Source organism: Aplysia californica, unplaced genomic scaffold (genome assembly GCF_000002075.1).
Source record: "Aplysia californica isolate F4 #8 unplaced genomic scaffold, AplCal3.0 scaffold00604, whole genome shotgun sequence".
NCBI lineage: Eukaryota > Metazoa > Mollusca > Gastropoda > Aplysiida > Aplysiidae > Aplysia > Aplysia californica.
Window position 1 is genome coordinate 319295 of NW_004797874.1, and position 12615 is coordinate 331909.

The following is a 12615-nucleotide window of genomic DNA, read 5'->3' on the forward strand; positions in this document are numbered from 1 at the left end:
CCATCACCCTGCTCCTTCTACTCCTAGTCCTCCTATTTTTCTTCCTCCTCAGTACATGTAGTTTTCTTATTCTTCAAACTGCTGCACTCCTGTTTTGTTTTGTTTTTTATTTGAACATTTTGTTATTAAAAAATCCCCCCTCCAAAATGTTGTGTTCTTCCCCTTTCAGACAGTGTCATGAGTAATTTTTTAGTGGTTCTCTTCAACACGACCAGAAATTCTGGGTATAGTTTATTTTACATGTTTCCCTGCCAGCTCTCCTTTATGGGCCTACTGTGCTATGACTTTTTTCTGCAAAGCTATCTTGTATTGTATCTGTGCATTTAGATCCATGTCCAGGAAGACAATCTGTTTGTTCCCATACCCCCAACCTGGTGATTACAGATATGACAAAATGCAGAAAATTCCTGAGATCATTCATTAGCTACATCAAATGAGATATGAGTGGGTATTGGAGTGGGGACCTTGCTTAGGGAGTACATTCCTCTGGACTAACCAGTCTGCTTGTCATTTTCAAAGGGTATGGTATCTGCCTGTTCGCCAATTTTTTGGCCAAAATATGTTAAATTTATAGCAAGTCCATTCGGCATTGTTTTTAATTTTTTCACTTTTCCTCTCAGAAAATTGAGCAGCTTTCTGATGTAAACCCAGATCTGAAAGAAGAAGTGATCATCACACTAGAAATCCTCAAGCGCCTGGAGCCTCCTGACCCCCCTACCATTACAGGTATCCTGTGTTTTTGGTATCCAGATGTGATTGCTGGATATCTAATTGTTTTGAAATTCTCTGTTTTGGCATCCTTTCTTGTGGACAGTTAAAAAGCTCTACTGGCTAGGTGTGTTCCTTTCATGTTCATATTTTTCACTTTTGTCAGTTTATTTTTTCAAACCACCAAAGAACCTATCATTTGTGTGGCATGGTGATGAAATCTGGTTCTCTTCTAAATAATGCATTAGAAGAAACCGCCATTTTTCCATTAGTTGGGATATTTTGATTGAGTTTTGTGTTTTGAACTCAACACATTTTTTGTCCGTTTAAAAACCCATTCCCGTGTGGAGTTTACTGAAAAACATTGATTAAAGGCATAAAAACAAAGGAATACATGCCGCATTGTATGCAGACGACCTGGTTCTTTGGTGCTCAGAGGAATTCATCACTACTGCCACATATCGCATGCAACTAGCATTGATTGGACAAACTCACTACATGGACAAAAACCTGGTGTGTAACCGTAAACAAAGAAAAGTCTTCTGCTACACTCTTCACTCTCAGCCAGGCTGAGCCAAAACACCTCACATTAGACAATACCCCCCTAAAGTTCGAGAATCAACAGAAGTATCTTGGAATAATCTTTGACAAACGTCTCACATGGAAACAACACATTCAAAATGCAGATACTAAAGCCAGGAAGAAACTTAACATCATGAGAAAACTAGCAGGGACTCAGTGGGGAGCAAATGAGAAAACACTTAGACAGGTCTATCTAGGCGCAATCAGGCCCCCATCTCGAGTACGGATCCAGTGCATGGATGACTGCAGCACAGACTCACAAAAACTCTGGAAAAAGTGCAAAACCAGGCTCTCCGAATAATCACTGGAGCAATGAGGTCAACGCCTATAGAAAAGATGGAACAAACAACATCTATAGTGGCCCTGAAGAGGAGATGGGAATGCAAGGCCCTCATACAGTACACCAAGGCCACAGCTATGGAGGATCATATACTGCACACAAGAACAGCCAGATCAAACACCACAAGACTAAAAAGGTCCAACTTCATCAAAGAAAGCAGAAAAATCCAAAGATCCCTACAGGACCATCTACCAGCCACAGTGAACATGCTGAACCATACCCCAGAGGCACCATCATGGGAAAAGAAAAACACAAACATAATTATACACACGTCCATTCCTAAGTTCACCACAAAAGATGACCACAGCGACCTGAGCAGGAAGTCCCTCACCCTGTCCATGCTTGAACAAAGATACCCATGAGAAGCATGGATAAGGATCTATACAGACGGATCTGCCACTGATGCTGTGAAAAGAGGAGGAGCCGGAGTGTACGTACAATTCCCTAATGGATGACGACAAGCAGAGGCAGTCCCAACAGGGCCACATTGTACAAACTACAGGGCAGAGACGGAGGCTCTAATACATGCAGCAAACATCATCAAGAATGTGGGAGACCCCCAAAGCCAAGTAGTGTTCCTGACAGATGCCATGTCAGTACTGCAGGCAATCACTTCCTGCAAACTACCAAGGCTACGAAAAGAAATTGAGGACATCCCATGTCTGAGGATCATGCTGCAGTGGATTCCATCACACTGTGGTGTCTTGGGAAATGAGCAGGCAGACAGGATGGCCAAACTAGGAGCACAGAAAGAGCAACCAGACAACAGCGTTAACTGCACAGAAATAAAAACTATTATAAGTACACTATTTAAAGCACCTCAGACACCAGATGGTTACCATGAGCTGTCCCGCCAAGAACAAGTGATTATCTTCAGACTAAGGACACAACACACAAGACTGAGACAACATATGTACAAATGTTTTAAACTAGTACAATCACCAAAATGCCAGTGTGGAGAGGCGGACCAAACTGTTGAGCACATCCTTCAGCACTGCAAGACACACAGGGCTCTGAGACAGGAAACGTGGCCAACCCCACTGACGCTGCAAGAGAAGCTATACGGGCCGACAGATGAACTGAGCAGGACGGCCCAATTTATGACAGATACCAGACTTCAAGTGTGATGTGATCGAGAAGAAGAAGAAGGCATAAAAAATGTAGATCTTTAGTTTCCAAGGACACTACAGCTTTGGAAAGCACCAACCTTTGGTAGCCATTTTTTCACTGATTTTACCCCTTACACTAGGTGACCCCCACCTACTTCAATGGCAAATATCTTGACTTTTATTCAAGATAGATTGGCATTTTTTCATCAAAAGCAAGACAAATGAACAGGCTTTAAGATGATAATAATGACTCCATATGCCCCAACATTGAGGAGTGTCTGATTTCACCATGTTGTGACATGTATGTCTATTGCTTTTCTTGAACAAACTAAGAACACCCCTCTTGTAAATGTTACAATACATATCTTTTTTGTAGTTTAAAAAAAAACTTTTTTTTTAAAGCTAAGATCAGTTCAGTATGCATTCTGGAGCCTGTGATGTAAGGGTAAGGCTCTGCTGAAACGCTCAAAAGGGTTTATCGAATGTTTTAATCTTTTTGCTTGGATTCTGTATCCTAGACTCTTGTGTACTTTGTTAAATATTATTTGTTTGTAATGAAAATAGGGCAGAATATTATTTTCCTGTGTGAACCAGGAAAAGATGTTATTTGTTTTCAATTTCCAATTTTTAAAAAAGGTATAGTATTAAATGTGTGGCATTATGGTGAAATCTGGTTCTCATCATCAAAATAATGATATTGAAGAAATGAACATTTTTTTTCCTCTCCTTCGGCAATTTTTATTGAATCTTTTGGGGGCTCAACATCTATTATGTTCATTCAAAAACATATTTCTGAGTGGATTTTATGTTGATCAAAGCACGGCGTACAAACACCGCTCTTTTAGTTGGGTCGGCGATGGAGTGACCGGGTCACGGCAGGCCAGTCACACAGAGGTCACTAACCCGACCTCCCGCTACCTGCGTCGGTAGCCGGTGAAATGAATTTTTCAACACGTGTTTTATCGTCTTACACAAACAAAAAATATCATACGTGAACACAAGTTTGTTCTTTAGAGAAAGCAACTTAACTTCTTTATTGGTACGAAATAGCAATACCATGGCTGCCCACGTTAAGGAGTTAATTGCGCTTAAAATGTATATCTATTTATAATTAGTCAAAATAACAAACACATTTTGAGTTAATAATAACTTGTAAGCCTAACATTAAATACTTACAAAACTTCTACGTATAACAGGAAAAGTGTTTAGAAATTGACTCTTTCAAAATTTTGTTTCCAGCACGAACATGGAACTTGTCATGAGCATGATAGCCAAAATGCTTCCCTGCATTCATGACTTTTTGTATCCAATGAAATGTGTATCTTCCTGAATAATGATATACTGACGTATCTTCAATATACAGCACCGATTCCTTTTCCCAAAATGAAGATGTACAGAATAAAAGTCTAAACACAATTTTTCTTTCTTAACATATCCAGCAGAACGCATTGAGGGTGCTGTTTGCAGGAGATGCGACACAAAAATAAAATGCATTATGTCTCTGGTTTGGGATTCTTCGTGCTCTGGCTTCCAGTTTTGAGATCGCTTGGTGGCTGCTTTCTGTGTCCTGTTCTCCCAAAAGTCAGAGAGCGAACATATGTTGTTGTATGTGTGGAATACAGTGTTGTTATGATATTTGTAGTTTTGGGATAACTTTGCTGGGAAGTAGCGTCTGAATGCGGCCATGTAATTGTCGATTGCTACGAGGATTTCTGGAAGTGAAAATTGTTTGACTGGTTTGAGATGTGATATTGCAGTGTGAACATGGCTCAATCTTTCATCGAGACATTTGAATATTGCTTCCAGTCCACTTGCTTCCTCACTTTTTGCAGTTTCGCGGGAGTATTTTCTTGTTTCTGTACGAATTGTGTTTGTTAGTTCCTTGTATACATGGGGATGGAGGTATGCTTAGGGTGTGTTGCGATGTTTGCATGAAATGGATCTTAATCTTTGTATGTAGCCACCCGAGCGATGCCGACAAATGGAGCAGGAATTCACATTTACGTTATTGTCAAATGCAGACCACAAGTTCCTGCTAGCGTCTTCAGCTTTTTTTGCGGCATGAATTGACGTGACGTAACACCCTATCTCCTTTTGATATTTTAAATTGCGGTAAAAGACTTGACACAAATGTTAGCGGAATGCAACTGTTCATCTTCGCCCCTCACATCAGTTCCATAAATCAAGAGAATATCTCCTGGCATTGTCTTACATAATCTGGGCTTTCTGTACTTTTTGTTTGTTTGACAGTTAAATTTAAACACTATCACACCCGGCAAAGTTCATTCAGAGACTCTCTATGCCTCTCATATGTGTGACCAACCCATTGCAGTTTAACAATTTTTGCTTAAGAACACAATTCACTAACTGATTGCCAGTCACTGCAAAGTGCTGGAAAAACAAAATTCACATCATTACAAAATATGATTTGATGGCTATCACGCCGGGCTAACAGAAATAAACTCCAATGTTTCATTTTGGAATTATTTGTAATTAAATTTGAAGAGATCATAGTATTACTGGCACTTTTGATCACTTAACACTCATAATTTAAAACTGTTATTATTCCCAAATGAATCAATGAAAACTGTTAAAACTTTCACAAGATACCAAGAAGATGTAGACCAAGCGAAATTGGTGAAGAAATAGATTCTAGGGGTAGAGTGAGCATCATTTTACGGCTCATGAAATTAGGGGAAGAAATGCGTTCTGATAAGGACAAGATAATATAGCGCTGTGCACGAGTTGACCGCTGTCAATCTCCGACTTGACGCGTGAAATTGCAGGTCACCTGCTGGTGATTTATGGCCTACCGCAGGGGGCCCGGACAAATTAAAAGATGGCTGAGGTGGAATTTTGTAGTTACTATGGACATTCAAGCTTTCGATGTCACCAAACTTTTTTGGCCATTTCTCGGTAATATTACCTGTAACATCAGACAACTTCAACCTCTTTCAACTGCAGATATCTCAATTTAAATTCAAGGTAGATTAGTAATTTTTTCACCAAAAGGACGATTTATAAACAAATTTTAACTCTTTAAGCCCTGAGTTTTTTTACCGTTTCCCGGAGGTTTTTTTCTACAGTCACCTAAACCTAGTGCAGTATGTCTCATTGGAACCCCAAAAGCTTGCCTCCAACATCTAAATTTTATAGCGGAAACAAAGGTATAGTCATTGCTAAAAAACTTGATTCGGGAATAGTTCCGAAAAACAAGCAAAACCTAGCTCTAAATAAAACGAAACAGTTCGTCTGTTGCCTGATGAAATCGTGAATTCCACACGAAGCAAATTTTACAGGAGAGGGAAACAATTGATTTTCTCCGTCATTTGACGCTCAAGACATAAACTAAATGGATAAATCTATTCCAGCACCTTTAAGAAATGATACTAAAGTACATTTTTTGCCGTTGATGGTCATCTTTTCAAAAAAGTGTGGGATTCACGAATTTCATTTTTGAATCTCGCCTGATGCGGTCGTGAATTTTTCACGATTTCATTACTAGTAGGCTTTTTGAAACGAGGTGTTGTATTCATGGCTGCATAGCAGTGTGTTTTCTCTTGTTTGAAGCTCCGGCACGTTTAAAATACATGAAAACATGCAATACTGTTATATAAAAAATATTTTTTAAGCCCAATTTGAAAACGGAGTATGGAAGTAAAGTTTATTGTATGAAATTTATGAAATCATACTACTTTATTCGCTCTGCCTCTCTTTCTTCCTTTCTCCAAATTAATGTGTGCATGTGTGTGTGTGTGTGTGTGTGCGTGCGTGCGTGCGTGTTTGTTTCTGTGACCTTTTTTGCGTGGGGTGTTTAGGATGGGGGGGGGGGGGGGGGGGGAAATTGAATGGGTTGGGAATTTGATTTGCATCAACCTTTTATACCCTGTAAATGACCATCTCTCACTGTCTTCCTCTTTTTGTATATCCAATCCTGAAATTTATTCTTTGCCATTTTTAAAGGGGATTGATGAAGTGGTTGGGAACCGTATGTGAATTTTTCCTTGTTTCTGAACTTTCGAAGACCCTCCCACTCATCGTCAGTTTGTAAATAATTTCTCCTTATGTATAGCTGTGGACTGCTATTTTGGCAAAATCATGACAAAAATGTGATCCACAAATTTCACATTGTAGGGTGTTGCCTCGATATTATTATTTTTGCAGTTCTGAAAAGGGCAACATAATCTAGTTGGCTGTATATTAAGTGTGGGTTTTATTTTAAGTCGCGGCTCAATGACACTGCGCATACTACCCTTTCCGTATTATGAGTGTGGCTTCTTATAAGATTTTGTGTGTTCAATTTCGGTGTTTACCTTAGTGGAGAAAGCACTCATGGCATTAGAAAGAGCTTCAATTTGGAGCTGATACACACGCCTAAACACACCTGTGACTGTAAATATTATAACAACCTTCTATACATGTGTGCACGTTGAAAGAAAGTCTATCAAGCAGCGTATGGATTCATTCGCAGTCAAACCACTTTTTGCCTTGTGTCGCAAGTGATAGATGGCTGACGTTGTAAGACTCAAAACTCACGTACAATTCACATTGATCATTGATATTTTCTTTCCATCTAGCACATATTTGAGTATTCTGAGACACAAGGCAGATTGTCCCTGACCTGTTTCGCAAAACCAATGAAGCTCCGACAGATTACAAAATCAAGGATCAAGAAAAAGTTTTCCACAGCTTTGCTGGCTATAATTGGAGGAGACATATCCTCAGAGATTTGAACAGAAACTCTTTGGTTTGCTGGCCCCTAGTGGGTTATTTGGGGGTGCAGCTGGTTGGGACTCTTCGAATGCACTCTTTGCAAAGTGCTGGAGGATCAAGGTTGTCATCAACCAGTGCCCTAAAAGCTACTCAGGATCAGATGGATAGACAGCCACCAACGAGGAAGTAATTTAAGGAGAACAATACAGAAGAAAAGGGTGGAGATGGATTGGATTAAGCATACCATCAGGAAATCAAGTAGTTCCATAACAAAGAAAGTGTTAACGTGGAATCCACAAGTTAAATGATCAAGGAGAAGGCAATATAGAACCTGTAGAAAAGTCGCAGAGAATTATGAAGACAAAAGTGGATAGACATTTGAAATATATGAAGAAGCTAGCCCAGGGAGGGAACATTGGAAAGTATTTTTGTCCGTAGAGGGTGAGACAGGTGATGATGAAACTGGCTTGGGCTCTTCTAGAGCATTTTTCAATGGGTATGTTCGGTCATAGATATCAACATACTCCAGCAAACGTTGATCTACTAGTCATTCTGTTTCAGATAATAAACCCTAATGTGCGTTTTTCATCTGGGTGTGTCGCCTTTGCAGTACTCTTACATGTTGAGAAGACCGTTCACATAGGTCTTTCTCTCTCCTCAAGTCCTAACAAAGACAAAGACAGTGCCTTTGTGTTTCAATAGTGAGTAGTCGTTTGATTTTGTTTAGCAATCATATCTGTGTTTTAGTTTATTTTAAAAAAATAGTCCTATCTCTTGAATTGTGCTGCTCATTGCTGGCCGCTCTCTCTCAGAGGTTTAAAAAGAAACAACTTTTGTTCTGTTCACAGAAGTCTGGTTCTACTATTTCCATGCTGGACGTTCTGTAGCTTTTTTTGATGTCCAAAGTTTTTCACATTCCTCGGCTTCGTAAGATTCCTTTTCTCGTTAGGTAATTCTGATGTCAAATCAGCGTGCTTTCAATATCAAACAAGTTGGGTTTGTGATACAGCACGGAAAAATACTGTAATGTGTACTATACTACGTTATCTTTTTGCAAACGAACAGGATCAAAGTTGTGTAACCTACTACTAAAAGGGCACACGCACCATACATTCGAATTAAGAAATAATTGTGAAATGATACTAGTCCTGCATCTATGAAACAAACATTTTAATCATGTGACAGACTTTTCACGCAAAACGCATGCTCTCGACGTCGCTTAAATTATAATCTACAGCCTATGTAAACCTTTAATACTGACCGACCATTGTGTTTGCTCAACGCAGTCGCCCATATTTCAATGGTCTAAAGAGGCATTCACGGCACCAATGGTCAGCCTGGCGAGTCATAAACTGACTGATGAGATCGTGAATTCCACACAGGTGTGGGATTCATGGTTTCATCAGGCGACCTTTGGGGCACAGTGTTTATTCACGATTTTCTTATTATGTCAAATTACACGTTTGGGTTGAGATAACTGAAAAATAGTTTTACAGGGACCTGCAGCTCACCGAGCACTATCAAATTATGGAAAAAAAACGATTTTCGAAAATTTGTGGAATTCACGGTTTTATCAGGCAACCGACGAGTTGTCACTAGAACTGGATGCTCCCAGCGTCTGATGGGGAACAGGGTTATTACCGCCATAAGCTCCCAGCGTCCGATGGGGTTCAAAGAGTGAAGATGATACCAATAACTCCATATGCCCAAAAATGAATGAATGCCTGATTCCAATATGTCATAACATATGTGTAGATGACATTTATGCCCTTTTTATTCCAGTTCTGGGTTCAGATCTCTGTCACGCTGAATGGAACCAGGTCACGACTAAGAGTGGCTTTGATGTTCGGTACCAGCTATTTGAAGGTAAGACAAAAATTCAAAAGGTTTTCTGATTCTTTACTTTGACTTTGAGATTTATCTTATGTCTGTGAGTGATGTGAGTGTTGTACCATTTGTACCTGAATCTTTGGTGTAATGAAGACATACCACCTAAAAAGTTATGTGTTGTCTCTTATGGAATAAAAACTTTTTAAACTACAGTCATTATTGGGACCTCTACGCAGTGCTGCAGACCCCGGAAAAAGTACAGCTCTGGACCCAACTCCAATCAACCCCTGGATTTAGACTGGAATAGAGGCGACCACATTTTTGTCCGGAGGCTCAGCCGAACCACTGATCTGAGTCTCCTGCTAATAATGGCCGGAGAGGAACGTGAACTACCGCGGTTACTCAATCCGATGCACCAAATGGATACACAGCAAGTGCAGTGGCCTATCAAACCCAGAAATTCGACATCTCTCCCACAACCACATGTGGGCTTGCCTGGCCTTCTCCGTACCTTCCCCTATCCGAATTGCTCCCCTTATACCCCTAAAAACTTTAAAATCCTGTAACTTTTTTCAAAATGTCCAATTTCAGTAATATTTATAATTATATTGCTGAAAACAGAGATATCAATCTGGAGTCTAGGTTGTATGCAATAGGCTCGGCTTCCAATGATTTCTGTCTGGCATTTGGCACAAGTCCTGATGACCTGCAACGCACACTGTATGAGTGCCCGCTGGGGGATGCACATCTAGGCCCGCTAATGGAGAACAACGTGAGACCGGGCCCGGATGTACTCTGGACGAGGCCACACGGGCTTGACTGCTACCTGTCTGCTTGTGACAGACTGCCGCCCTCCTAACGGAGGCCAGCCAGAGAAAGGAAGGAAGGATGTCTAGGGTGTAGTGGTTAGGTGTTTTGGTGTTGGAATCGGGAGACCTGATTTTGATTCCTTAGTGGAGAAAATTTTTATCAAGAATCTCGTTCTTTCTGTTGAGATGTTGTATCCCTCTCAGTCCGGACATGTAGGGTTGGAAGCCTGCCTCCTAAATGTTCCGAATTGTATCGAGGGAGTCATAAAAATATCCACATTAAAAAAATAAATGTCAATACCAAACGAAGATAGAAAGATGTTTGTGTATTTGTTGAAAACAGAGATATCGAAACCGAATTAAGATAGAACGATGTTGCCATTTTCATTTAGAATGGATCTCTGAAAAAGTCAATTTGGCTCTGAATTGCACATCGTAGTTTGTTATTTTTTCCTTTCCAACGACGTTCACAACAACATGCACCTTGTCCTCTCCTCCAGGCAGCAAATGTTTCTACAATGGTCCCAAGTGCCAGTGTGAGCTGGAAAACCTGACCCCCTACACCAGCTACTGCTTCAAGGTCCGTGCGGTCACAGATGGGGAGGAAAGTCCTTTCAGTGAAGCTACCACTGTCACCACAGAGGAAGATTGTAAGTTGTTGCCCACTGTTGTCCTCATTGTCATCTTTGTCATCTTTGTCATCATCATTGGTGAAAAAGAGCTTAAAGATGAGTCTTTGACAAAAATATAATTTTGTTATAGATGAGTAAATATTTTTTACATTACGAAATTGCTTGGTGTCTCACAATCAGTAAAGGCACAGAAAATGTAAATAAGGAGTATACTATCATCATTATTGTGGTCATCATCATCATTATCATCATAATCGTCATCGTTGTCATCATCATCATCGTCATCATAGTTAAAAAAGCAGAGTAGGTAGGAAGAGTTCATTAATTTTCAGTCAATAAATATGAATTTTAAAAAAATGTGTATGTTGCATCATGGTGAAATCTGGCGCTCATCGAAATAATGAAATAGAAGAAGCTGACGTTTTTCTCACTGTTAGTCAATTTTTATTAAATTTTATTTTTTCAGCTCAGCACCTTCTACGTCCTTTTTAAAACACATTCTGAGATTCTGGCTCAGGATCCTCAAATATGAGTTGAGAGGGCACAATTTATACATATAATATTGTATACACTCGCCTTAAACTCCCAAAACAAGTACTCTGTGTCTGAATCCCCATGGTCTCCTACAATTCCTACTTGTGTCACGACACAATTTTTTGGCATATGGGGTAATTAGTATCATCTTAAAGCCTGTTCTTTTGCCTTCCTTTTGGTGAAAAAAATATCCATCTATGTTAAATAGAAGTCTAAATATTTGCGATTGAAGGAGGTCAGGGTTGCCTGGTTTCAGAGGCAAAATTATCAAGAAAATGGCTGTCAAGTTTGATAACTTCCCTAGCCTGAGAGTGCTTGGAAACTGAAAATTTACATTTTCTGTGCTTTTACTTAATGCTTTACAGTAAAATCCACATGAAAATGTATTTTTAAAAAGTGTTGAGCCAAGAAAAGAAAATTAGAAAAAATTGCCCTACGACCCAAAAAATACTGATTTCTTTGATTCCATTATTTTGACGAGCGCCTGATTTCACCATGATGCCCCACATTTTACAAGCCAATATCCTATCAACTTCTCAAGTAAACACAACATCAAAACACAAAACAGCAAGCACACAGCTAAATAATCATTCCACACATTGGTAATCTCTAACACTTCAGTACCAGAAAGCCCTGTGAATGTCCGTGTGATTGGAGTGACCATATCCCAGCTCAAACTAGGCTGGGACCCTCCTGAAAACTTCAATGGTGTTTCTAAGGGCTACTACGTATACCAGGGTGAGTGAGTGTGTGACTTTTTTCTGCTTAGCGCCTGAATGTTGACGAGGTGATGTCTGACTTTTGCATAGATTGTAAGAATGTTTTTTGTTGTAGGCAGTCCTTTGTTGCCGAAGATGACGATGAAATCCTGCAGCTCATCTGTGGACGGGCATGTGGCTGTGCAATCCGATCTTGGATGTACAATGTCTGTTGCAGTGGGGACACTGGAATGTCGTGGTTGGGGTGGTTGGATTATGTCTTCTCTCTCTTCTGATAGTCAGCTTCTCCTTGTAGTTGATATCGCTGTTTCTGCTGGCAAAATGGACGGCCCAGCGCCTGGCGTTTCTTTGGGTGGCAGTTCTTTTGAGTGTAAGAATGTAGAAGTGTGCAATAGGCAGAAATGAAAATACTTGCTTTTGTTGTCTCTGTCTGTCTGTCTGTCTGTCTGACTCTCTCTCTCTCTGTCTGTTTCTCTTTCTCACTCTTTTTCTCCCTCTCTCTTTGGCTATTTTTTTATATCCCTCACTATGTTGGCTCTTTCTTTTTGTCTTTTTTTCTCTCTGTCTTGCTCTCCATCTCTCTCTGTCTCCCTCCCCCCTCACCCTCTCTCTCTCTCTCTCCCTCTCTCTCTTCTCTCT

General features: G+C 40.1%; 1 protein-coding gene across 1 annotated transcript in view; it reads left to right on the forward strand.

Annotated features, from left to right (window-relative positions):
- Nucleotides 1–12615, forward strand: part of LOC106013006 (phosphatidylinositol phosphatase PTPRQ) — a gene marked incomplete at its 3' end in the record, with an annotated part of 20370 nt that overhangs the window by 2908 nt on the left and 4847 nt on the right. The window contains 4 exon segments of the mRNA XM_013087577.1: nt 621–726; nt 9235–9318; nt 10592–10741; nt 11879–11995. Of these exon segments, the coding sequence (XP_012943031.1) occupies nt 621–726; nt 9235–9318; nt 10592–10741; nt 11879–11995 (457 nt within the window).